This window comes from Syzygium oleosum, unplaced genomic scaffold (assembly GCF_021117445.2).
Source record: "Syzygium oleosum isolate NSW1041296 unplaced genomic scaffold, Sole_v2.1 Sole_v2.61, whole genome shotgun sequence".
Lineage (NCBI taxonomy): Eukaryota > Viridiplantae > Streptophyta > Magnoliopsida > Myrtales > Myrtaceae > Syzygium > Syzygium oleosum.
In genome coordinates, this window is record NW_026607545.1 from 860,796 (window position 1) to 888,727 (window position 27,932).

At 40.7% G+C, this 27,932-nt stretch overlaps 2 protein-coding genes across 2 annotated transcripts; one reads left to right on the forward strand and one right to left on the reverse strand.

Annotated features, from left to right (window-relative positions):
* The first annotated feature begins 6,542 nt into the window (after positions 1-6,542).
* On the forward strand, positions 6,543-9,474 carry LOC130137127 (uncharacterized). Its single transcript, XM_056307890.1, has 2 exons — positions 6,543-8,551; positions 8,832-9,474. Exons 1-2 carry the CDS (start codon positions 6,709-6,711, stop codon positions 8,927-8,929), a joined length of 1,941 nt encoding a protein of 646 aa, XP_056163865.1. The 5' UTR covers positions 6,543-6,708; the 3' UTR covers positions 8,930-9,474.
* Positions 9,475-13,555: 4,081 nt separating this feature from the next.
* Positions 13,556-27,923, reverse strand: LOC130137112 (suppressor of RPS4-RLD 1-like). The gene is made up of 24 exons (XM_056307858.1): positions 27,600-27,923; positions 27,296-27,405; positions 25,606-26,276; positions 25,475-25,519; positions 25,156-25,257; positions 25,008-25,088; positions 24,570-24,636; positions 24,063-24,163; positions 23,848-23,955; positions 21,550-21,620; positions 21,366-21,422; positions 19,984-20,092; positions 19,811-19,891; positions 18,620-18,706; positions 17,950-18,156; positions 17,171-17,499; positions 16,971-17,057; positions 16,804-16,903; positions 15,481-15,572; positions 15,350-15,388; positions 15,149-15,239; positions 14,362-14,459; positions 13,970-14,280; positions 13,556-13,861 (listed from the first exon to the last, which is right to left on the reverse strand). The coding sequence occupies exons 1-23, from the start codon at positions 27,719-27,721 to the stop codon at positions 13,992-13,994; spliced, it is 3,144 nt and encodes a 1,047-aa protein (XP_056163833.1). The 5' UTR covers positions 27,722-27,923; the 3' UTR covers positions 13,556-13,861; positions 13,970-13,991.
* Between the last annotated feature and the right edge of the window lie 9 nt (positions 27,924-27,932).

The following is a 27,932-nucleotide window of genomic DNA, read 5'->3' on the forward strand; positions in this document are numbered from 1 at the left end:
TAGACCAGCAAGCATAGCAAAATCGGGCCGCGCCGTACAGCCGAGGGCAAACAATTGTAACAAATTTTCTTTACTTGGAAATTTCGTGTGTATAGGAAAAAGAAAAGGGAAGACACATTAGTCAATAGCTTTACCAATTTAATCTTGTTACGGGATGGGATGTTACTTAGTCACCTGAATCAGAATGACAACATGAAAGCCAAATTGCTGTAACGCCACTTTATTTTGATAAAATTACGTACTTTTTGGCACGTCCATAATTGGAAAAACTTCCTTAACATTTCTCGTACAAATGTGTTTAGAATAAGAACAAAAGAACAACAAAGAATAGTTATATGACAAAAATAATTCAAATATCTTTTTCATTTGTAATAGGGTAGTGAGGAGCGACCATCGCTAACGACTCTCTCTAGACGTTGCTACAAGAGGTCCTCACCCACTATGGAATGTTTAGTTTAAGTAATAGATATTTTACATCGCACACAACCTGAAGGTTCAAGATTGGCGAGCCCGTCACCGCAGCTCCACCAAGATGTTAGGAGCTAGAAGTCAGAAAGTCTCTCCACCCGAGTTATGTTATAGCTCAGCCCTGCACACGAGCTATTGAAAGGTTCGCTCGCGACGTGAAATGAACTCACGACCCTGTAAACCTGGACACACACATGACGCGCCTAGATCGAGGACAAGTGCCTAAAATGTCCCCCGTGAAATTGCAGCTGTTATACCGGGAGCCGGCCCTGACAAGCAACGCTTTCTCGCTCTTAAAAGCCGGGATGCATTGGGAAAAGGTTGAAGCAAAGATGGGGGGGTTTGGGGTTTTCGAAGGCATGGCCATTTCAAGAGAGCCTTTTCTTATGGAACTTGGGTTTGGGACCATGAGACACAGCCACGAGCGTAGCCTATCCGGAAAGAGATTGATCAGGTCCATTGAGGTTGGAGACTCCAACCGTGGGTGCTCCACTCCTAAGAAATGATGTTTCTGTCAATCCACACCCATGAAAGTAGTTGAGAATAGGGAAAATGGCACAATCGATCTCTAAACTTTGACTTAATGTGCAATGTAGTCATAAACTTTGGCCCAATGTGTAATGATGTCCCAGAACTCTAAATTTGTTCAATGTAGTCCCTGAACTTTTGATACAAGTTCAATTTAGACCCTAAACTATATGAAAAAGTTCTATATTGTTATTCCATTAATTCAAGTTTATAGATAATATTGAACATTTTCATATAGTTCAGGGACAAGATTAAATATAAACCAAAAATTTATGGATCATATTGAACAAATTAAAAGTTCAAAGACCACATTGCACATTGGGCCAAAGTTCAGGAATTATTTGTATCATTATCCCAAACTGGGATGTTCCCAAACCGAATCCATTCTTTTGGCCAAGTGTTGTCCATGCCATCACCCAAATCTAGATGCCTCTGTTTCCGTCCGAAGATAGGCTAGTTCTGTGGCTTAATTCCACTGGAAAATTCACTGTCAAACAAGCACATCAGCTGATTCGAAGCAAACTTGACGGCAACAACGGCCACACTTATGGGTCACGCCCTTTCAAGAAGAATGTGGGCATTAATCAGTAGCGGTACCAAATAACCAACTTGGCGGCATTTGGTTTTAAAACCCGAAATCATGCATTTTACTTAGAAAATCAATAATGATTGGAAACTATAGCTTAATCGATAGAATTGTAGGACCGAAAGAGTGTGCGTGGGTGTTAACTCTTCCCCACTTGTAACCGAGTCCCACAGACCTTAGAACTCTAGTTTTCACGATAGATTAGTAGCTTAGCTTAGGTGGTAAATGTCCGATGCTACATCGGTAGTAGATCTCCTATTGGTCTAGGACTTACCCCAATTAGATTGGTGGTGACTCCACATTTGATTAGAGAGCGAATCAATGATATATATATATATATAGTACCCGGACCTAGGATTTAGGAAGATCCTAGGAACTTATGCTGCCCTTTGAACCAGATGGCCCTAGATTGGCAAACCCCGCCAGTGGGAGGGACGTCTACATGTTATACGTGCATTGTGGGTTGAGCAAGAAGAGAAGTTGTCGTCTCTTTTTGTAGCTATTCCCACCTTTGGAACTTTCGAGACTTGTGGGTTGGGCTTGGATCAAGCCCGTTATGGGCGGCCCAAGTCCAAAAACCCAATAGAACCCATCGGGTTATGAACTATAAGGAGTCGCTCCAAGTCGCCCGCCGTCAACTCAGGCTCCCGTATCTGCCGGCAAGGGAATAGCTGCCGCCATGCCGGGACTAATTCCTAGCCCTACTCAACCATTGCTCTCCTTGACTAGAGCAACGAAGAAAATGCGAACCATTTGTGGAAATCCAATCAACTGCAAATCCATCCTACCCTAATTATAGTCAATGACATTGTCATTCGTCAATTGGACTAATACGTCTTGTCTATGGTAAGTCAAGTTGAATGTGTCGTGTCAATTATCTTTTGAATGCTTGGAAATGAAATAGTGTCTTTCGTATGCTTCCTAATATTATAAAAGTGTGTCCGAAATCTTCATTGGCGACGCTTCTCCTTCAAATCATATCACAAGTTCACTGGTTTAAATTTTGAAACTCAGTATTGAGTCATGAACCACACTCGATTCGTACTGAATATCTGTCATTGATGATAGTTCTAAGTTCGTTTCCGACAGATGTCAAGTTCCAATCAAATTCGACCTTTACTTTGAATTTGTTTGGTGGGATACTATATCGACAAAAGGTGCTCATGTTACTCTTGGTTGTTCGTAATTGTATGTTTTAGACGGTATTCACCATGGAAGAGAAAACACTTGCGTGTTCACGTCTGCTGAAGTACGAATTATTTTGACTTCCATGAAAGGACGTCCATGCAACATGTTGACGTCGAGTTTCTTTATCATCTAAATTTCGATCTCTCTTGTTAGGATCCTAGTGTATAATGTGTGCTTTTTTTAGTGTTTATCATATGAGGCACCTCAATTTATCGGTGATGCTCTAAATACCGGCATCATATAAGTCTTCCATCAGACGTTTACCATGAATCAAATTGAGATTACTGAATTGTAACCAAGAGCTCGCATCTCCTTTTCTTTCCGTTCTATTCTCCGTTTCTCTTTCCTTTCTTCTTACCCTATTTTGCTAACCTTTCTACTGTTCTCAACTAATTTCACTACGCAAAATTTGGTCCCGCGTCACTTTGGCATCAAAAGCAACATCCGTCCTACTAGTATATGGTATTAGAGCAACATTAATCTTACTGGCTCCGTTTCTTTTGCAGATAATGAATGATTTCCAAAGCATTTTCCCAAAAACAATTTTTTGTATCGCTTACAAAAATGAATGGACGAAATATATTTTCACTGTCCATCGTCCACGAAAATAGAGAGTGGCGTAACCTGGTGAGAGCTGAGAAGGGTTGCAAAGAGCATGAGCTCCAATTTTGCAGTCGGGTTGGTTCAAGCCCAACCCGGTTAAATGTATGCATAATGGTATCTTCTGAGGGGACTGTCCCGTGTCCTCGGATCGTAGCAAAGGAAATTACATGAATCAAATTAATCACATTTAATAATAAATTCAGGTCTATCCTAATTTTTTGGAAAATAAGCATGAGATGTAGGGATGATTCAATGAGTCATATGATGGTATCCTTAAGTACAGTGAATGACCGTAAAACGACCTTGAGTGATGTTGTACGTTTATAACATCTGGCATCATGGCATGACACTAACAGAATGTGACTAACCTATGTGAAAACACTGAAAAGTCTATGTGATCTAAACGGCCAGTGAATTGGTTGGCTGTGACTGTCGAAAAGCCTTGTTGCATTCTGTTGTTGCGCCCGTCCAGCTCGGCAGCGGAGGTTCCTCCACTTGCTTACCGCCAATGAAGCTCTTGACGATGAAGCATTATCAGTAAAACGAGAATCGGGCAACCTTATATAGTGAACGGTGAGGGATGCTCCATCCTTGTCCTAACATATGATGACCCTTGCCTTCATACAAGATGCCGCGTTGCCCTCTCCTCCGGGGCAACCGGGGTGTTGCCGACAATCGCCGGAAACCTTGCTCATTGATGGCTCCGTAGCCACTTTTCTTAATTTTCCTTTTCACTTTTGTTCTTAAGCTTTCGTTTTCGCTTAGACGTGATTTAATCGACCAAAAGAAGGTTAATACCATCATAAAATGAAATGAGTTACTATTGACGAATGCTTTCACGATAGATCAAGATATTTTATCGCATAACAGTTGAGTGTACCACATGATAAAAGCTTTAACCCGGCGAACTCAATATATAACCATATCGCTCCATCGAGATTATCATTGGGTCCACCAAGGATTTCGTTAAGCGGGCAACTGAATAAACAAGTCAAAAAAGATCCTAATTGCTTCTCATTTGAATCCCCTAGAAGGATCTTGTGATTGTAACGCAATATTTTAACTCTTAAAGCAAAAGAAGTAGAGAAGAAAGCCAATACAAATCCAAGATTCACGTGCTTGGAAAGTTACCAGCTTCGCACGCCGAGAACGAGCTAAAAAAGCTAGAACAACATACATCTTGAATCCTGTGATTGACAGATGTTTATGTGCAAACTATGCTCTTAACTTACCTTTCAATCATAACCCTCGTACAAGACTTTCAAATTGGATCCGCCTTTTTCTCTCGAGGCAACTGCGCCAATTATTAAACCAGTTCCCCCACTCACTTGAATAGATTATCAAAACTCAAAGCTTTTCTCGTGTGGCCGCATTGTCTTGAGACCAGCCCAAAAAGCTTGTATTTTATTGGCCTAATGTGCGGACTTTTGATCACTTTTTCACTCTCAAGATGAATCCCTTTCTTGGCTTCAATTTTGGAGGTTCTTTATTGGGTACTCCAAAGAAAAAAGAATTGCCTCAAGTACATCTTATTCGGCGAACACTTTCGTCTATCTAACGAGTTAAATTTTCGGAACATTTGGCATTGGTCCGAGGAAATTTCACATGTTATCGAAGTAGGAGGTCCCGAGTTTAAATCTTTTCAAACTTCTTTTCCTTTCCATATATATTTTCGCACTTTCATCTTAGGTTAAAATCTAGCCTTAGTGTGAGAGCAGAGTGTTAGAATATTTAAATATTAAAATCCACATTCATTTAACAGTTTAAGATTTTAGAAAAATTGGCAAATGTCCCACAAAATCTGAGAGCAAAATATCAACACTATCCCATCAATTGGATCCCTCTCTAAAAGAAGAATAGATTTAACATATCTGCTGTACAATCACACTAATTATACAATTAGTCTAGTGGTACTTTTGATGACTCCATGGCATATTCATAATCCCAGAGAGTGATTAAATTAATGGGTTAATTTGAACAAAAAGGGCCAATATTGGGTTGATTTTGAGGGGACCACATCCTGGTGTGCCTTGACCTTGAAGGGATAAAGGGAGAAGGTAGGAGTGAAAGGGAGTGTGTGGTGGCATCATGACATTGAGCAGTCTACCCTTTTGCTTGAAGGCTATGCCACCATCTGTTTTTGGTTGCTCAAGTTAAAGCTGTACTTTGAAGCTTTTCTTGGGCTGTCTCTTTTGGTGTAAGGCTAATTTTGTTTTTTGGGTCAGAATGTAAGGCTAATTTATTTACTGCTTAATGTGACAAGATGATATTAAATGGTTTACTTGTTTAAGTAGTGGCAATTCATGATTAGCTCTGGTTCAAGGTTGAATTTATTGTATTCTTCCATAGGGTTCTTCAACATAACCTCCAACGTAGTGTCGATCGATGTAATTGTGTTTGATAATTTGGCATGATTGATCTACATATTGGAGTCTTCAATTTATCTCTTACACCAAGATAACATATTACGGGTTAAAACATAAAGGTTCAAAAAGGGATATCGATGTATCACTTTTCTAGGTTTATTGTTGTTATTCATTTTATTGAATATGCAAATGGAGATAATATCACATTAGTGTCACCTCAGCTTTAACCGAACAAACTAGTGATGACATTGATTTCTTTGGCTGATTACTTTTAAAAAATTAAATTACCTCAAACCTAGGAGAGAGAGAGATAGAGAGAAAAGTGTTGGTAAGATCGGTACCACCATTCCAGTCCTAGCGACCACTTCGCTCCCCCTTCCACCGAGCATCGCCACGCCTTGTTCTTTGTTCTTCTCTTTTATTGTTTCACTTTTCAAGTTTACTTTTTTCGAATTTTTCAAGAATACATATATTTAGTTTCATATTTTTCTTAGAAGTTTTCAAAAGCCACACGGTACAATGCATTTGCCCTTGTTGGCAATTTAGCCGCCACATCAGCATTTTCGTTTACTCTCTTTTAATAGAAGGACTAATTCAAAAAGAAAAATGGCATATATTTCGAGCAACCCGTCGGCAAAAATAAAATAAATAAAAAAGTTATTGCGCATTTTCGAAAAGCACATAAACCATGGTGCCTCATTCCACTTGTATAGGCTTACACGCAGGACAATTAGATTGGTGTCATCTTTTCGGCTAATTTGGCGCCACTTTAGTGGAAGGTGCCGAACTAATCATTCGGGACTAGTCAGTACTGTAGTAGTTATTGAACGGTCACAAAGCTTGTGTCCGTAGTTGTTAATTTTTGTGGGTGTTCCCTAAGAATGATCTTCATATCATTGCGTCTACTGTTCAGATTCAGCAAGGTTTCTACTTCACCTATATATGCCATAGTTTCTCGGCCCACCGCCCATGAGCACCATACATATGGAGGCGAAACACCGGACCAGCGCCGCCGCCGCAGACGACCACGACGACGACCCACCATGCATGAACCAGTCCTGCTTCTTCTGCGCCATGAACGAGCCCGCCCCATCTCTCAGACGCGCCAGAATCGCCGCTTGCTTCGAACAAATCCCCCTCGGCGACGACCCTCAGACCGTCCTCGTCCTGAGCGGCCTCTGGAACGTTGCGATGGCTCAGCCCGACAACCAGGAGTTCCCGTCCCTCGGCCTGTTCGACTGCTTGGCCAGATTGATCCTCCGAGGCGTCCACGATAAGGAGTGGCTCCGGAGAGATCAGAACGTGTACATTCCGTATTATGCCGCTCACGTCGTTGGTTCGTACGTCATGAACAAGGCTCGGTTCGCGGAGAAGGCCGTGAAGTCCGGCGTTGTCCCGGGCCTCATGGAGCTCATGAGAGAGAAGATGAGTTGGGTTGAGCAGAGAGTGGCCGTCCGGGCGCTCGGGCACTTAGCCAGCCACGACGAGGCATTCGAAGCTGTGCTCGAGTTCGAGCAAGAAATCGTGGGACTCGCCATGGAGATCGCTTCCAATTGCCTAGAGGTGGTCTACGATGAGTTCGTCAGCGTCAAGGGAGGGGAGAGAGAGAGATACCACGTCGACCTGGTGACAAGGGGGATCGGAGGGAAGGAAACCGAGGACGCGAGGGCCGAGGAGTGGGCGAGCCAGCTCCAGTGTTGGTCTCTGTATTTACTCAATTGTTTTGCGAGCAAAAACAGAGGCCTTGACTCGATGTGCAAGAGAGAGTTTCTGAGAGAATTGTGCGGGATGTGGGGTGGATTGGCCAATCGACCCTCATCATCACCTGGTGCGATTGGGCTGGTCAGGACTCTATGCCAATCCAAACTCGGAAGGTCAAACATCGCGAGTTCAAGACAAGTCATCGAGTGCCTCTGCAACATCTCCAGGTCATCAGATGATTGCCAGTACATGGCCATCGACAGTCTCCTGCTGCTTCTTAAAGACCCAGATACGAGGCATCAAGTCCTGGACATGGCGGCGGCGGTTCTTGCCGATTTGGTCGAGCTCGACGGCGACCGCGGAGAGAGGAAGAGGATCGGGGAGAGAATCACACGAGCGCTGCTACAAGACTACCACAAGTTCAAGTATGGGAATTTGAAGCTGAAGAGCGGGAGATCGCAGAGGGCCCTGGAGGAGACATGGGACCTGAAGGTGGAGAGGAGGAGGAGAGAGAAGCTGATGTCGGAGGAGGAGGTTAGAGAGAGAAAGGCCGTGGTGGGGTCGTTGAAAAGGGAAGGGAACGAGAGCTTCTGGTGTGGGGAGATCAAGAAAGCCGCTGCGGTTTACACCAAGGCATTGGACCTGTGCTTGTTGAAGATGAGGAAACAGAGGATTGTGATTCACAGCAACAGGGCTCAGTGCCACTTGCTGCTGAGAGACCCGGAAAATGCCATCAGCGATGCCACGAGGGCGCTGTGCTTATCGGGCGCGGCGAGGCCGCACGGGAAGAGCCTGTGGAGGCGGTCGCAGGCGTACGATATGACGGGGTCGGGGAGGGAGAGCTTGATGGACTGCTTGACGTTCATCCACGTCCGGATGAGCAGCCAGCATCCCGACGCTCCGGCCAAGAACAAGATCCCCTACTACGCGACGCGGATGCTCAACAAGCAGATGAACGCCACGTGGCTATTCGGTCGCGTGGCGAACAAGAAGAGGAGGAAGGGGAGGAAGGGGAAGAAGGCGAAATGCAGGAGCGAGCATCAAGCGAGAAAGCTCGGCGCCAAATTGGATCGAGTCGATGAATTGTTGGCGACCAGGGAAGATAAACTCGGTAAGCTTCGTATCTCCTCTATGAAATTACCAGTTTATTTTCTTAGACCAAGTATGGCACAAGTCAAATCAATTACATTTCAAGAATCTCTACGAGACTCGCAATCGGTTCTGTTCTATCGGTCGCAACACACAGCAACCGAGTCTATGCCAAAAAAAAAAAAAGTATCCTAATTTTCTGGATATTCAGGTTTCTTTTACTCTATTTTGGACCTGTAAAAAATCAATCAATGTGTCGATCATGTGAAGATGGTGATGCTAAAACATTTGGTTGGTGGCAGGGTGGAGCAGAAGAAAGCTAGAAGAGGGAGTCAAGACAAAGCATCGGCACCAGCAAAGGATAGGGACTCATGCGAAGGATTTGGAGGCTTTTACGTAGAAATGAAGAGGATGGTCTTGCAATTTGAGGTTAAAGCGAGCGACCCTCATTGCCCCTTTGGTATTGGGAATACACCGAGTCACTGAGGCGCGAACCCGAATGTACACCGAGTTTCCTCTGGTGCAACCGCATGAAGATGGCTATTCGATTCGTAGTCCTTCGCCGACGTGATGATCCAGATGGCTAACCTCGAGGCCTTGTGTCAAAAGATTACATCCTTGCCATCGGGAGTGGTCGGCATCTTGTTTCGATCTGTGGGATCGGAATATCCATCACTATCCTTATAAACACCCGCTTGTGTATCAAAGATTGACTCGAATTGTAGCACGAGTCTCTTTTCAATTTGTCATCGTGAACTTCTATATCATAGAGTAATGCTTTTAACATCTAAACACGATAAATGTATTGAAAATGATGGGTTAGTACATAAATTACCCCTTGTTACTTTCAAGCTAGTACATGTTTGCCTCTCCGTCTAATTTTCATTTGTACGTGCCTAACATGTGATTTTTCAATAATACAAATTGTTATTTCTATTATTTTTTTAGTCGAATCACTCTTTGGCCTCATAGTGTGTTAAAATAAATCAAAAAAAAACAATAAGTACATAAAACTGAAAAATGTAATGAACTTTAAAAAGATTTATCGCAAAAATTATTACTAATAATAACGATAATAGTTTTTCGTAATCTTTATTTTTTCTTTGATTATAATTAACCTTTTTTAATTTTAACACTATTTATACTTTAAACATCTCTTTAATTACCCTTTTGTTTTCATAGTTATTTTTCGCTTGACTAGATAGTGTTGTATTATTCCGAGAAATAGAAGAATGCGTAATTATGCCATGCCAACGGCCATGATCCTTTTAAACGCTAACTTTATGAAGGATATATGGAAAATAAAATTCCAAACCAAGACATTATACAATATTATGAAATATCCGGAGTAAATTGAATCGCATCAATGTTGTTATTTCGATTAACAAGTCCTCGCACTTTTCAAATGACTATCACCTTTTTTCTTATTTTATGTGTTAATTTCATGAATTTTAATTTTTTTTTGGCATATTCATTGGCCAAAGAGTGATTTGACTAAAAAAATTCGAGAAAAATGATAACTTTACCCTTGAAAAATCACATGATAGGAAACATGCAAACAGAAAAATAGACGGAGGGTCAACGGATCTAATAAAATAAAAAGATTGCAGCCACATCGGTTGTTGTTGCCATTCTTTGGCTTTGAGCAAGTGACATGCCTTCTCTCATTGGATTCCACATTGAGGGAACATGTCGTTGATCATATAGTTTAATAATGGATTGTACATGTAAACCTTTCGATGTTTTGGGGGTCGCTATTTATCGATTGCGAAACGTTGTGCAATTGAGAAGCGGGTGGAGACCACCAATTGAATCAGTCTTTGGCATAAGAAGACTCTTAAATGAGTTGCGCATGGCCTCGCCTGACTGCCTCTTACTTGAGATGTGGTCGATTACATCGAGTGTCGTTTGCATCACGACGATTAGACTGCCTCCTACTACTCAAGTGTTTTTACTAGTAGATCTTTTCAATAGTAGAATCGAGCTAATGTAAGAGAGTTAAGAGAAACAGAGAGCCATAAGGACGAAATGTTTATCACTCTTAAGTTCCATTTATTTCGTAGAAAGTGAATGATTTTAAAAATATTTCTCTAGAAATGATCATTTGCATCGCTTATAAAAATAAATAAATGAAAATAATTTTTATCATTTACGAAAATGTTTAGACATAAAAGTTGTCGATAATGAAAAAAATTTACATTGACTAATTATTTAAAACGATACAAGCAATCAATTTTAAGAAAATATTTTTTAAATTATTTATTTTTCTTGAAATAAACCGACGTTTGAAGAGGAGATTAATTGACTTCTGAACCCAAACTTTGTCTTATCTTCATACTGAGGCTAAAGACTTCCACAATTTCAAGGTTTAATTAATCAAAGTGGGGTTGTGGGCAACTTGGTATCAAAGACGAAATCGACTCCTCATTAGTCCCTCTTTTCTCAAATCACGACAATCAAATCTAAAAAGTTGGATAAAATGTCATTGCAGATCAACCGATAATGTTTTTTTAATTGCAATTTAGACTGTGATGAATTGGCTGTCATACCTAACCCAACACACACTAATTCAAAGGTGACGTGACCAACCCTGCCAAATAAAATCTTACCTAATAAAGTTTTCCTTTGGATGATCTGACTAAATCGATTGGATATATTGTCAAGCTCGTGTTCGACTCTAAAAGCATACTCAATGCTCCAAAATTGACTCGAGCTTGATCGGGCTTCAACTTTCCTACTCTAACTTCACTCAACTGAAAAGTCGAGATAATTGAACTCAACTCGACTCCGATCAACTTATAATTGAGGTTGAGCTTGAGCTAAGTATTAATGAGTTTGAGCTCAAACTTGAAAAGATATCCGAGTACCTCGAGCTCGGCTTGAAATTAGGCGAGCCGACCTTGAGCAATCATCAATCCGAGTTCAAGTTACTCGCGAGCGGTTTCACTCATAGCAGTAATGTAATTTCCATGTTAATGGGTGGAAATTTTGAAAATATTTTCCGGGGAAATGGGAGAATTGGTGTTCTTTGTGTGCTATCTTAGGGTGCGCATGAATACCATTCTGTGCCCGGGCGCTATTTCTGAACAGAAATGATTTTTTTTTTATTCTGTGCCCGGAAACAATTTCTGAGTATTTGAAGGCGTTTGATAAATGTCCAAAATTTCTATTCCTAGAGTAGAAAAGAAGAAATGCGTTTGAGTAACTACACAAAATTTCGTTCCCAAATAATATTTTAATAATATTTTGAATTGTTTAAATTTTTTTTTTTTTTTACTTTCTTCTTTGGCCATGGCCGGTCGCCGGCGACCGGCCACAGCCCAGGGCCGGCGAGGGCGTCACGGACCTCGCCGGCGAGGGCGAGGGCTAGACCCTCGCCGCCGGGCGAGGCGGCCTCGCCGTCACGACCCACGACGGCCGACCTCGCCGTGGGTCGTGACGGCGAGGCTCGGCCTCGCTAGATCCGGGCGAGGCCGAGCCTCGCCGTCTACGGGCGAGGCGACCTCGCTGTCGCGACCAACGGCGAGGCTCGGCCTCGCTCGATCCGGGCGAGGCCGCCTCGCCCGGGCGGCGCAGGGTCCAGCCCTCGCCCTTGCCGGCAAGGGGGACCCTCGCCTCCGCCGGGCGAGGGCCGTGACGCCCTCGCCGGCCCTGGGCTGTGGCCGGTCGCCGGCGACCGGCGACCGGCGGCCGGCTCAGCCAGGGAACAACACACAAAATAAGAAATGAAAAAAAAGAAAAAGAAGAAAAAAAACTGATTCTCAAAATTGTGCCGAGAAACAAGAAGAACTTTTTTTACTTCTTGTTTCTCTTCCAAAATCGTTTCTCGGCACAAATTTTTGCAAAAATGTGTCAAGGAACAAAAAAGTTTACCAAACGCATTTCTGTTCCCAAACTATTTCTGGGAACAAAAGAACAGAAATTTTCGCTATTTGGCACGTTACCAAACGGGCCCTTAGAATCACTAATTCTGGTTCACTAATAATTCGTAATATTAAAAGCCATTCCCAGTGTGAACACGATATTGGACAAATCCAATAGATGGAAAAAAATCTGTCGAATTAAGAGATTGAAGGGTAAGTAAGGGTGCATTTATTTTGCGAAAAATGAATTATTTAAAAAATATTTTCCTAAAAATGATCGATTGTATCTCTTACAAAAATGAATTAACGAAAAATCTTTTCATCGTCAACGAAAATATTTAGACATAAATTTTTATCGATAATAAAATTATTTTTTCATTGACTAATTATTGCGAGCAATAAAAGCTATTATTATTAAAAAAAAATTCAAATCATTCATTTTTCGTAAAGTAAACAGAGCCTAAAATAGTCCATCATGCCACCTCCAAAAGAATCACTTTTACAAATGCCAGAACTTGTTGGACGTGGTCCTCGAAGACTGGAGCATGTTCTTTCAATTCCTCAACTTTAGTCACCTTATATCATGTTGAAGCATTTAATTTTTCTGTAAATCTTAATTATTTTTCATCCTTTCTAAGCAAAGTAGAAAATTATCGAACCATGGCCCGTTCTCCGGAAGACAAAAACGTCCAACCATGAGTTGCTCTATAACTCATCGCTAGCGCGTTGACGAAATAATTAAGATTTTTACACCACGTTAGTTCCTTTGTTTTCATGCCAGACATTAGCCAACAAGTTAAATAAGGACGTCTGGTTCGAATAACGAGACCTACGGAGGCTCAGAAGCTCTCTCTGACTCACCCGGATTTACGGGGCGATGGCAGTTGCCATCGCTTGTGCTCTCGGCGAGGGTCGCCAGCCCTTGCCGGTGCACAGCTGCCTCGTCTCTTCCTGTTCTTTTGAACTCTCTACCTAAGAAAATTCCTTATACTTTCTGCTGATGTGGCAGTGCACTCCCCGTGGCAATCCACGTCAGTAAAATCGATGGACTTATTCACAACACAAATTTAGTGAAGTTAAAAAGGTTCCGATTGGAAAATAAAGAGTTTTGGAACTAAAATAAGATCAACAAATAGAAAGAGGAGTCCTTAATAGGAATCAAATTAGAAACCCAACTGCACAGAATCCACAATAGCACGGAGAAACCAATTAGCAATTACAATTTTCATCCTATAAACAGATGACTTATGAAAACTCCTGTACGCTGGGAGTAACAGCGGGAGTTGAGATGAATCTATGAGCATGCCTGACAAGCTGAGAAAAGTACATTAGTTACATGGTTCAATCTAAGAGAATAAACATACAGTTTCAATGATCTTGCTATAAAAATTTGAGTGTCAATAACATGCAATAGCATTACAACACTGCATTGGCAGACCACGAGAGAGAGAGAGAGCGCGCGCTCCGTTCTGCACATATAGGGAATGTAGATTTAGCCGCGCAAAGTAACAAAAAACTGGAGGGCAAAAGAAGGCAAGTATTGGAGAAAGGAACGAGACTGTTATGAAATTACTTACCTGCCGAATAAGCTGAGGGCGCTCAATTCTCATAAGAGCTCAGAGCAGCAACGACCGATCCGGTAGTTGCAAAGGTCAAAGCTACATCTGGATTATCTTTCCGAGATGCAGTCACCTTCAGAGATGGGTATAACCAAGTTTTGACAGAATCCACGAAAGAATTCGGATCGAAATTCAGAATGGCGTCCCAGTCCACCTGTACACCCTTTGGTATGCTCCCAGTGAACTCCATATTGGCCGCGAGAAGAATCCCCAACATGACCACGAACCCAACAGCAGCTGTCCCTCTCGACAGCGGCATGAAATTATACCTGTGAAACCACTTGCGATTACACGTGGAGAAGTGAATTGTACCATATCAAGCAAGGAGTCGTTAAGTCAGATTGCTGTACCAGTAATAGGTCATTCTTAAAATGGCATCCCTGACTTTCTCGAGTGCATCAAAATCAGTAGAGCCATATGTTTCACTACAGTACAGATTGCATACGTTCTGCAAATGGAAGACCGAAAGCCGGTTGAATTAGAAAATTATAAAAGAGGAAGTTTCATAAATCAAGAGAAGATTTACAAGGAGAGACTATGGCACGAATGTAGATGACTTGGGGGAATCAATTAAATGGAAAAGTAGATTGAAGAATCGAGTTTCAGCAGCCTACAAGTCATCATTCTATCACATGCACCAATACTGACAAATGGAAACAGTGGAGGTATCGTAGATGTATATCACCTCCAGTACAACCACTGTAGGTCATCCAAAGACGAACTCAGCACCTAAGATAGAAGGCACAGGAATGATGTTCTAGCAATTTAGTTTATTGGCCGCCAGATAGAATCTAGTTAGGAAGCACAATATGAGCATCTAAAGTTCCATTGACAATGAATGATTACAGGAACTCATGTACAGGTGACCCAACAAAAGATAGAAGTTGCAGAGACTGCATAAATTAAGGGGGCATCCATTATCATTATTGTAACATGCATCACATGCATACTTGCCCTACAGGGCCAACTTTGCTCCGATAGAAATTTGAGATGCATGTGAAAAAGCTCAACAAAGGTATGCCAACCAGCGATGAGACAAAATCTTATGATATAACCTGACAAATGCACGCCCACTCTCCAAAACACCACCTCCCCCACATCAGCAACAAAAAAAAACCACCAAAAAGAAAGACATACTTCCCAAGCCATTTTCATCTCTGTGTCAAATTCATCCCATCTTGCAGGTGTGCAAGGTGTTCTAATTGCGAAGTCATACCCCCGTTCAGCACTGAAAGCAAATAAGAGGGCAAAATGAAAAAAACATATTTGTTATAAAAAAGACGAGAAAAGAGAAGTTAAAGTTTCCATCTCAATTGTTTCCCAGGTAAAACAGCATACATTTTCATCAGGGTGATCCTTGTTCCTTCAAGCTGTTTCCTGAAATACATGTGAGATATCTATGTGATGAATATTTTAGACGTCTAGAGAACATGGAAGGTTATTCAATTAGGTAAAGACTTAGATTCTACCCCTCAAACGCTGCGCTATTACACCAAGTAGCCAGCCAGAAGTCCTCCCCCACAACTCCATGAAGATCAGAACAGGACTTTGCACGCATAATCTGCACATTGTATCATCGGATGTTAGCAAATAGTTAGGAAGGTTTATAAATGTTGTTAACAACTATCATATTAGCAATTTCTGTTTACAACAAGGAGCAGTTTTTCTCAAGTATAAGACCCTGAGGAAGTCCACAGAAACTCTCAAAACTATTCCTTACCCAGTTAGGAGATGTGTGATGTAATCACCAACCCCCTGTTGGTTTGCCAGTATATAATTCTCAACTGGTATACCTAATGAGAACTCTGATCTCCAAAGCTTCTATACTGATCTCAGAAAATAAAAATAGATATACTACGAAAATATTAATGGACTGCTATATTGGGGACAAGATAGAGAACCATCTATATCATTCTTGCATTTGCAGGCTAAAAACAGATTCATGACAACATAGAAAAGCATTTATCACTTTTTGCATGTTTCTGCATCAGTGACTTGCTACAGTTGTTCTTATCCCGATATAACTGACAAGTGCCCTCTACTAAGAACTCTTGAAGAAATATTTAATAAAATATCAAAAATAAAAAGCACTCTCAGGATGACAATTATGATCACATCAGCCTTTGGAAATTGCAAACAAGGTACAAGATACAAGTGATCTTAACAATAAATTGTTTGATCAACTAGATCACTGATACTTGATAGGTACGATCCATAAAGGTAGGAAAGTTTTTCTTCGTTTCACTTCTCCATCTATTTTTATGGTTTATATGAAGGAGGAAAATTTCCATCCATTGCTCATATAACATTAAAGAGCAAAATTGATCCCAAGTTCCCATAAAGGATGGGATTTTTTAATTAAGTAGTTGATAGCCAATGTTTATACTTAGTTGAATTTCTATAATGTGCATCCTATATGAGATTGTGGTGAAGTTGTCATCCCTACGATATAAATTTTACGTATTGAGAAATGGGTAAAGATTTCCTTATCTCATTGGAGAAGCGAGGAAAATATTAGTCAGTTCAAGATAGTAGGCTTTTGCTATGCATTCTAGACTCTCAGCATGTAAATTTCTGCATCAAAGGCACCAAAAAGTATGCCAGGCACTTAGCCACCGGGCAAACAGTGGGTCAGGAGGGTTGGGGGTTGGACTAGACCCAGATCAAATCCCAAGCAATGCAACCCCAGACCAATAGGGTTGCACACCTTACCAAGAAAGAAAATTATGCCAGGCATTTTTTGCATGCACAAAATACATACAGAAAAAACATCAGGACAGTAAAAAACTCACATCTTCCAATTTCCCATCCTTGGATAGGTCAATAAGGCCATCTGATTTGCTGCGCACATAAGACCTTTCCTTTATAACTGCCTTTGCAACGTTAAGTGTTCTGCAGCACCACTACGTGTAAGCCTACCTCTGAAATATGAAGTTAAATGAACTAAGTGGGCTTCTACCTCTCGTAATTGGGGAAATAGCGTACAACTTTGGCTTGTCCAAGAATCATTGGTGTATGTGACCCAAAGCCAGCATTGAACTCTTCACTGCATTGCAGAAAGGCAAAACTAATGTGAAGAAACAAGCATCAAGACAATTTGCAAAGAAAATGGAACCAAAGCCCTAAAATGGAAGAGTTATCAAAGCAAAAATGTAATACCTCAACTTGTTAATCCACACAACAGGGTCACAAGGTTCAGATATCTGACGCCATTTGACAGCCAACGAGTAAACATCTTGCCACAATAACTTAGAACGACCAGATAATCTTTCTTCACTGGTACCACCATATGAAGTTGATGTTTCTAAAGAACTGCTTGTGCTGCAACAATCACCACCTCTATTTTGACTGGGCAGACTAATCCTCTCTCTTCTTCCAGCTCTCTTAGTAGATTTAACTGTTGCACCTTTCAATTCAGCGCGTAAAGCTCGCCAAGCCTTTGAAACTTTCTGTGCAATCTCTATTGCAGCTAATCCTGCCATACGATGCTAGCACACCAGTGAAATTGCGAATTAGAGATTTTGCATACTTATTTTAACAGCCAGATAATAATCAAGCCTCAACTATGTATAAATCAACCGAGCGAAATTGAACTTCTTCAGCTAATATATTAATATCCCACAGACACATATCAGACACCTAATTTATTACCTAAATGGAACACATTTAAATGATTGTGGCTATCACACAGGGATCATTCTTTCTTGCGACTATCACGCTATAAGAACACAACTACATGCCCAAAGAAAATTAACAAATAACAAATTATTCTAGAGTCCAAGGGGCAAATTCCAACGCATATTATAGTGCTGCATTCAGTAATAAGTTCAAATGGGTGTAGCTAAAAAGTTCCCAGCCCAAGAAAATAGCCACTAAAAATCAAAACTGAAGAAAATCTTGTGTCCGAATTACATAGAATTACATAATTATATAATCACCTGCCGCCTGTTGGGTAAAAAGCCAGGGCAATCATATTGAATTTTCTTTCCAATTGAATCGGCTGCCAGTAGAAGAACAGTCTTCTGCTTTGTAACTGTGAAATCCTGCCTCCTGAGCTTTCCCTTTTTCAGAGAATCGCGAAGTCTAGGTTGCCTATAAACCTTTTCGCATACATTCTTCGGGTGCATTCTCTTGCACCAGTACTCCTGAGATCCGCAGAAGTCAATCATAAAGAGAATACATTTATACATATACACAAGTTCAGCTTCACTTAAACAATCCGCTTTGTCTAAGTGAAAGGCCTGTGATGTGTAGTTTAATGTAACAGACACTAGATTGCAATATCCTTTTGCCTACAGATTATCCAAAATGCTCACTCAAGCACTAATCAACATTTCCTCACTCCTCTCGAAATAAAAAATAGAACCCAGCATAGAAGTTTCCGATACACCATCGAATAATTCAAGAATTTAATATCTTCTAGATAACACTTATTACCCATTTATTCTTCTAAATCTTATTTGCACAATTTATTGCCTTGTAAGCTAGTTCATAATATTAAAACAGATAGAAACCAAGAACACAGGAAAAGGAACATATACAAAGATAAATAACAGATTTTACAGTTACAATAAGTCAACCAGACGAAGTTATCCAATCAAATATTACCTTGAAGAGTGGATCAATATCGCCATCGATGTCAAACCAGCAAAACTCACTGTTTGCTTTAGAAGCTGTGTACAAAGCAATTTCCTTCTGCAAAACATAAAAGTAAACAAATTTTACATATCCACGAAAGTTAATAATGTTCTATTCCACTATGTGCAACTTAATGATTTCGTTTTCTTGTTGGAAAAAGATAGACAAGCGCACTATTCAGGACAAATTCCTTGTTACCATAATGAGAACAACATGAACAACATATAAGCCCCATTGACAGGTAAGACACAATCTGTTTGTACTAACATAAACCAAAAACATGTATAACACTAATCACAGAAAAATAGTAGCACATAATTTTAACCTCAAAAACAAAAGTTATATGATGGAGGGAGACTAAAGTTTAGAAAAGGCCTTGATAGACCCTGGATGCAAACAACTTTAACACACCCTCCACCATGCGAATTGAAATAAAACTACATGGAGTTCACGACCAAGGAATAAAATAAACAAGAATCCACCTCCAAAATGAATTAACGATAGGCAAGTGAACAACTGAAGACTCAAATACCATGTTATGGTTGTTTGAGAGAGAGAGAGAGAGAGAGAGAGAGAGAGAGAGAGAGAGAGAGAGAGAGAGAGAGAGAACTAATTACACCTTTTCATTTGATGATGCCAATGAAAATTAAGGAGCATTTCAGCTTACAACTCTCTCAAACAATATATGATCAGACAACAGAAGCACAAACTATGGGAAAGCTTGAGCTACAACAACAGTTGAATGAATGTAATTCTTTTAAACAAAACTGTCAACTCAAGTCCCAAACAGTGGTAAGATTTGCAGACAAAAAGAAATCCCCTTGATAAACTGCTAGATCATGATTAAGAACCTCAAAGTCTCACCATACCAAACTTGTACAATAAGGCGTCTTCTCTAGACATGCAGAAAAAATGAAACGAAGTAGGAAGTTTTTGTTATCAGCATCCGAATGGGTATGTACTTTCATGTAAACTTGTTTGGAAAAATAAAAAACCAAAGTTGCAGGGGAGCATTTCTTACTGCTGTAATGTGTACTTCCACATGGGCAACCAATGTATGCCTTTTACAAAATAATCATGCTTGTGTCTAGTACTACCAGAGGGGGACATTAGCAGAACATTCAATGTAACAGGGATGTACATATATGCATCATCTGATACCTGATAGAAGGCCAGACACTGAAGCACAAATTTTTCCATAGAATCCAGTTCCAAGTCTAGCGCAGCATCATAATCCTTAACCTATGTCATTGAATGTTATACCAAGTTAAAGCAATAAATGTCAAAAACATGGCCCCAAAGAACCACCATAGAACTGAAAAATGCCCAAATACCGCATCTCCATATTCTCCAATTGCATGATAGCAGGAACCTCTTAAGTATAAGCACTCAATGTTTGAGAACTCAATGCTCAACCCAGCAGATAACTCCTTAATGGCCTTCCTGCAAGCACAATTGGCCAATCAACCAAACAAGATAAGTGTTGGTAATAAAAGGTATATATTGTGATCAAAAGACCAAATAAAAGAGGAGAAACTAACAAGAAACCAGGAGAAATGACCGTGTTTCATATATATGATCTGGATAGTGATTCATTATATTCTAACTTCCTTTGGACAGTCCTTAAAATCGTTAGCAATTTCTCGGTCAGGGACAAAAAAACGAATATAACTGCATATAAGGGCTGCTTGTAGAGTTGAGGACCACGTCCAAATTTTTTTTTGAATAAATAGATTGTTTATAAACAATCTTTCATGTCCAGCTACTTTGATCCCTCTTTGAACTCCTACTCCAACGTTGGTTTTCCTTCTGTCATTGCCAACACTAAATATTCTCTGAGCAGGACATGTAAGTGTACAAAAATCATATCACTCCAGCTTTCAGCAAAGCAAGAATGGAGGGAACCATCTATAACCGGTGGGGATGCTAGCCCATCAAAAACAAAAATAAATGTGTGCACGCTTTCACATCCACACATTCGTGCTAAACCAAGAAGCTTAGATGATTTTCTTAGCCAAAAAACAAAAAAGAGAGACAAATAAATAATTTGGTAATGTTTTGTAAGTCTAAGCATGCATTTCCTCTCAATTGTAATACGAGCATTACATTTTTTTTGCTTGGCGCATAGTTAGGGTTTTACAGTGACTAAAGAATCTGAATATCGAAGAACCTAGAGGAAGACAAAGTAAAAGATAAAGAAAAAAAAACTTTGGCCAAATAAAATCTAGAGAATCATCAGATGATATATCATTTACAATTGGTCCTTTCCATTTACTCTTCATGTATAATCGGGATCTTTTATTTTCTTAGCAACTTCTAGAAGATAGAATTTCTCATGCATTGTCAAAACGTCCATCTTGGTTTCAGATAATTTATCATGCACAAATTATTAATTATCATTTAATACATAACATTTTAGAAATAAATACACAGAAAGTAACCAGTATCAAACAAGATTTAACTTTAATAACATTGGGTTAAAGGCAAACCATTCCAGCCATCACAAGTAGTACTTCTCACCATGTGTCTCATTTATGAACATGGAAGCCTAATTCTACCAAGAGTGTGAGAGAGGGAGTTAAAAAATAATATTCTCCATTTGATTGTTTATCAATCCTAAAACTCAGGTTACTCCTCAAACTCAAAGGCAACTACAAGATGAACATGATTGGCGATAGATACTGGAAAGAAATGACTCATTTATGCGGAAGCATACCTGTGCTCCCCCATACCATGCAAAAGTAGACCTCGCAGGTGATAGGCTTTGGCATACCTGTGAAGTGCATTTTGGTTAAACATGTTTGTTATAAAAAAGGCATAAATGTATTGATTTAAAAATCAGGGCTCCGAAGCAAGGAGCAAAGTACATAACCAAAACTAATTGGAACAAGACTACCCACATCTTATCAATTTGCATAACTTGCTCGAGGTACTCCATTGCCTTCGTGGGCTTCGCTAACTCGTGATAGAACTACAAGAACATCAGGTAATAGATTGCAGTATTAATTTCAAAATGCAAGAAATAAAACAGGCAACAGATAAACGTGTACTATGATCTAAGACTAGTAGTTTCTCAAACTTCCAAGGCCTGACAAGTAGCAATGGTAACCCTAAACTATGCACCCCATGCTTGGACAAAGTTCCCTTCCCAAATTTGGTTAGATCATATTTAAATATCCCAAGCCATTCTGTTACTAATGGCATCGGTCCTCACCAATCGCAATACACTCATTAAATTAGAAAAGAATCTACGCCACAGCGTGAGCATTTTGTCAACTTGTGTATATTTATATTCCGTGAGCTTTAACAACTGCATCACCTTCAGTATTTAAGTATGGTAACAAGACAGTCAAGGTTGCTGAGTTCTATTTCCGACAACTTCATAAGCATTACCATCTTTGTATTATATCCAATGCATCTTTGAATTATAAACCCTACAAAATGAAGCAACATCATAGGGTAACATAAGGAATTCTTCAATAGTTTCTATATCTTCTCCAATGCCCAAAAGGAGCTCCAGAGCTCCACTAGATAGAGGCAAGGTGGACACCATAAGCCACCCATACAAGGAGCAAGAAACCTGATCCACAATTAACAGCCCCACGCACTACACAGGAAAGACAAGACAAGGTTTTCAAGTCAAAACCTAATTGATATCTTGGAAAGGCTTTGGTTGGGAATTGGTCACACTTTGGGCCCATTTGGTTCAACTTTAAAAATGCTACTTGGGGGAATGCAAATACCTTTAGGTTAAAGTCCCTTGGGGAAATGCAAGTGGCGTTTGGTAAAAAATCATTTGTAAAGCTACTTTGACCCAAGTAGTGTTTGGTAAATTTTTTTTTGCCAAAGGGCTTTGGAAATTATCTTTTTAATTTAAAAAAAAAACCTATCCTACCCTTCGCCAGAGCCGGCGAAGGCCTACGGCCGCCAGCGAGCTAGATCTGGCGCCGGCAACCGTCACCCGAGGTCAGGTGACCCCCGGCAAGCTAGATCTGCCGCCGACGGTCGTCGCCCAAGGCCAGGCGACCCTCGGCGAGGGTTGCGCGACCTAGGAGCAGGCCGCCTGAGGTTGCGCGACCCAGGAGCCGGCCGCCTGAGGTGACATGACCCAGGCCGGCGGCGCCTGGGCGGTCGCGCGACCTCAAGCAGCCGTTGCTTGGGTCGTGCGACCTCACCGGCCCGATCCGGTGTCGGCCTCCCTCGCCGGCCACCTCACGAAGAAGATGAACAGTACCAAGAGGGGCAAAACCGGAATAAACCAAAATAAGTGAGGGTAGTTTGGGGACAAAAAATTTTGGTTCAGCATTCCACAAATGCTGAAAGCCCAAAACTGGTCCGGACCAGCTTTGGGCTTTCGGCATTCCAAATGCTAGCATTTGGCCAATGCTAGGCCGAATGCTAAACCAAACGGTTCAGCATTTTGGGAAGGGGCTTTCGAGGCCGAAAGCCCATTCTCAAAGCCGAACCAAATGGGGCCTTTATCAACTATTCACATAAGTTAGTGCTCTTTTGCTTTTTCAGCAAATAAACTGCATAGATCTGCAAAAGAAGCTCCTCACAGACACAGTTCTTTTAGTCTTGACCATCATCATCGTTATCTCCATGATTAAGACCACAATAATTGACATCTATAGCTGATTCAACAGTCATTTGCATTTACGCAATTGCGCACGTTCTCAAGAACGACATCAACCACAGATAGAAGCTATTTTGTTTCCAATTCAGCTGGTAATTCAAATTTTAATGCTATCCCTCTCCACAAAAGTGTAACAGTCATATTGAATCAGTGTACTGTACTGTACACCATGTTCAGGCACCAGCTCATGACAAGATCAATCCTTCTGAATGTTTCTTTTTGTTCCCGCAATTTGAGTAGATAAAGAGGATCCATCCTTCTCAAAGTTATGAATTAAACTAATGTATATATGCAAGTCTCATCTCTATTAAATAATAAGCTTAACAAAGCAACATAGACAACACTTTCTGTGTACAGACTCCTAAGTGCAAATTAAGAGAAGATATAAGTTCACATTAGCCATTAACATATGTTTTAGTTCGCTCACAAAATTAGCTTTTAGCCAGGAATCAGTCTCATTGAGACTAAACTACGGTCACACTTTGCCAAGAAAAAATGTTTGCGGTGGCAACAAAAAAATATCATCATGTCTGAAAATTAACAAAGTCGGTCATGATGGAACCTGTGTCAGATGAGACAATGCTTCAAGGAAGTTTCGATCAAGCTGGATAGCTTTTAAATGTGCTTCTTCAGCCCTTTGATAGTCACCAACTGAACACAATGCCAAACCCTACGCAACAATATGTCAAATATCTCAACAATGTAACCTTTGTAACTCTGGCAGAATTCAACATACCCAGAATCAAATAATACGGATATTTCAAAAATAGGACAAACCAAATATGTATATGCAGATTTGTTCTCCTTATCGAGCTTAACACAGGCAGATAAGTCCGCAACAGCAGCTTCAAAATCCTTGAACTTGAAATTGACGATTCCTGGGTAAATAAGATACTCATAATTACATGTCAACAGAAAAACTAAATTGCTTCAATCACCTCGACATCACTATCAGGATCATACTTTCCAATTTAAAAGGTGTCAGCAAGAAGTCATATAGTTTTGACAGAGTAGCCTAAACAATTGATCTTTGTCTAGGATTAAAGATAGCACAGCCAACTTTATATTTTGTGTGTTTGTCGCAGTAAAATTTTATGCCATTAGTCATTCTGCATCATTTTGCGAAATCACTACAACTGCATAACCATTCAAAACACATTGGCTCATAATCATCATAGAGCTGCAGAAGCCAAGCATTCAGGGGACGAGCTTTCTTAAAAGAGCCCCATGAATGACCAATCTGAAGATCCTCACATTATAATTCACTAATTTTAAGAACACTACCTCTTTCATGTAGAACATCAGCTGAGTTCCGCTCAAATTCTAAGGCTTTTGTCAAGTCCGCAATAGCCTGTGATAAAATAGAAATAAACATGCAGCAAGTAAGATATGTGCAATGTAGCAATGACAAGCACCAACTTTTGAGCAATAGCCTTTTTTCTTTTCTTTTTTAGCTAAGCACTTCTACTGGATAAATCAATACTCTGCTATTCATGCTGAGCAGCTTTCTGCCCTCATTAAGGAGATTTTTCTGGCCATCTCGTTTAGAAGTCACCAACTGACATATTTACAGATTAATATCCGTAGGTGAGTATAAGTTAGCTATTTATCTACATGAATATATAGAGAATGGAGATGGATATCAAGGAAAATTCTCTACATTGGTTTAGAAGATGTTAATACTTTAAAAGGAGGGGGGACAACGAAAAGGACAAGTCTCACCTTATCCGATTCCCCTAAAGCTGCTCTTGCTTGCCCTCTTCGCTTCCATGCCTCACCAGCTGATGGGTTTGCCTCAATGGCCTAGCGAGAGAAAACGAGGGAAAGTAATTTAACAAATACATTCAGCAACTAAATAAGGGAAAAGTACCTTCGAAAAATCCGCTATGGCTGCATCAAGTTCACGTTGGAAGGCATATGCTGTCCCTCTTCCAATCAGAGCCTCGGGATAATTAGGATCCTCCCTCAATATCTGTGTATAATCTCATCAGAAGAAAGTAGAGACAGAAAATAATTAGTGGTTCCAAGATTACACTATGCTATCATCCCCTCCCAATATGTCAAATCCAGAAAACACATAGCAAAAGAATAAAAAGAAATAAAGAAGATTGATAATATTCCAATTTGTTATATTGACTTCAGAAGACCCACATAAAAAAAATCAAGCAACTTGAAAGAACAATAATTACCTGATCAAAGATGGATACGGCCTGGGCATATTTTCCCTCATTGACCTATGCAAGAATTTTTATAATGTTAAGAAGTTCAGTGCGTGAAGAAGGTGAAGGAGCACCATAAAGACGCAATATATTGAGCTTACCTGTGCTATCCCCCTGGACAAACGAAAATCTACACTTATTGATCGGTTCTTGGAAAGCTTAGTGACACAGGGCTTTTTATTTCTCCTGGGGTCATCAGTTATTTCATTATGAGTGACCCCATCACTCATTTCACTTTGAGCAACAACCTTATCGCTCAATTTGCTAGATGTTTCAGCCATATCACTTGGCTTGATACAAACTATAGATGATTCGCTGCCAGTTAAGGATGTCTCGCATGATTTGGACTCAGATTTTGAATCATCAAGAACATGAAGGCTTCCATTCATTTTGCACTCGAGCTTCTCTTTCCGTTTGGCTTCATTACTAAAACAACTTGGTAAGTCCAAACTCCGATTGGGCTTATAAGGAACGTCCGATGTACCATTCGATCTGCTGGAATTTTTCAATGCATCTCTCAAACTCTTCTGGTTCTGACTAATTTCATTTGATTCTCCATTGACTCGAGGTACAGAATCCAGTACAGACACAGTTGAGGTGGAGTCAGCATGGTTCTCAGACGCATTGGTTTTATCTTGTTTTGCATTAGTCAAAAGCTCTTCCAACTCTAGCAACTGCTTCAGATCCGCAGACTGATTTAGACCATGTTCATACCCTTTCTCCCAAGCCAAAACAGCATCCGCTTTCCTTCCCAGAGCAGATAATGCCCGACCTAGAAGAAATACAAGACTAGCCTCAATTTGTACCAACAAATGCAGATGCATGCTACACATGCAAATGGTCCCTTCGAACAAAGAATAGTTCTAGTATCTAAAACAAGAAAAATGAGAATCACTGAAATATCACCAATTAACACAAATTGCTAGTATGAGTACATGCAAACTTGAAAACCGTGACTCTATTAGTAGCATAAACAAGGAATCTGCAATTCTTCCAACAGATTAAGAACAAGTTGAGGCGTTCCCAACCTCAACGTGCTCTTGGTTAAATCTTCAACGCTCGTAACAACAGTCTATACAAAAATCTGTACAAATTGCAACCGCGTCTAACAATAATTGGAGCTTAAAGTTAGACGTTTAAGCAGCCACAGGAAGGAGGGTAACACTAGTCCCACATATGCATTGAAATGCATTCATACTCATAATCATACATGCAAACTTTGTGTGCTATAACATGGAAGAAAAAAGGTCAACCAAATCATCCAGAAACTATTAGATGTTTACTTGATACATGCATGATGAAACAATCTCAAGGGCCCGCCAAAATAGAAAAAACCAACGGGTTAGCAGAATGAGGAAGGATGGACAAAAAGAAAAATGGCTGAAAACTTATTAAAAAGGCAGGAGAGCAACACCATTCTGTTCATATAGAAGAGAGAGAGAGAGATCTAAAACTTTTAAACTTTTAAAGAGATGCTTTTTACCTGAAGGACACAAACTTATAAATCTACAAATGCTAATTACCGGGCAAAGCTCAACCGCTCAGCTAGTCTGCTGCCTATTCTGTTCTACCCTCCGCATTCACTACCAAAACCCTAGATGAGAATATCCAATACTCCAATTACATCATCCATCTTCAAATTAACAAATTACCATTCATCAACCTAATATTGACGATTAAAAGTAGAAAGTAAAAAAAATCACGAATTTTGTCACTCCTAAGTAAATCGGTCAACCCACAGAAACGGAAATGGAGAAAAACGCGTATCGAGAGAACCAAGCGACGGCAAACCTTTCAGAATATAAGCCTGAAGAAGCGCAGGTTCCAGCTGAAGCGCGCGGTCGCAGTCCTTCACCACATGCTTGTGCAGCTCCAATTGACTGTAGCAGAAAGCTCGATTGCTGGAACCAGATTGACAACGACAGGCGCCACAGAATTAGCGGAAAAACACCCAAACGAAAGACGGAAGGAACCGAACCGAAGCCCGACCGAATTGCATTTCCCAAAATCCGCAGAACCTCAGGGATCTGCACAAAACCTAGAAAAGCGGGACGGCGGGGGGGAGGAAAGGAGAAGGAGGAGGGAGACGGATTACCAGATGTCCTGGATTGTGCACGACCGAGCCAGGAGCGAGTCGAGGACTCGGATTGCCTTGGACCAATCGCGCGAGGTGCAGAGCCTGGCGAGCTCGACACGCTCGGACACCGCCGCGGCCATCCCCTCCGCCGCCCGCCGCCCGCCGCCGCCGCCGACGCGGGGGGAGCGGAAGAGTGAAAGAGTGAGCGGGGATCGAGACCGAGACCGAGACCGAGACCGAGACCGAGAGAGCTGCGCAGCTCCGCCGCTCGCTCCTTCCTTCGTCCCGGCGTCTCCCAGCAAAGGAAGACGAAGACGAAGACGAAAGATGAAGAAGAAGAAGAAGACGAAG

Bases quoted from the DNA above. Each gene is read 5' to 3' on its own strand.
- LOC130137112 (XM_056307858.1), bottom strand. From the start codon at position 27,721: ATGGCCGCGGCGGTGTCCGAGCGTGTCGAGCTCGCCAGGCTCTGCACC. The intron at 21,423-21,549 runs GTGGGTAGTCTT...TGCACTTCACAG, and splicing joins GTTATGCAAATTGATAAGAT to GTATGCCAAAGCCTATCACC. The intron at 17,500-17,949 runs GTGATTATATAA...CTGGTGTGCTAG, and splicing joins TTTTACCCAACAGGCGGCAG to CATCGTATGGCAGGATTAGC.
- LOC130137127 (XM_056307890.1), top strand. From the start codon at position 6,709: ATGAGCACCATACATATGGAGGCGAAACACCGGACCAGCGCCGCCGCC. The intron at 8,552-8,831 runs GTAAGCTTCGTA...GGTTGGTGGCAG, and splicing joins GACCAGGGAAGATAAACTCG to GGTGGAGCAGAAGAAAGCTA.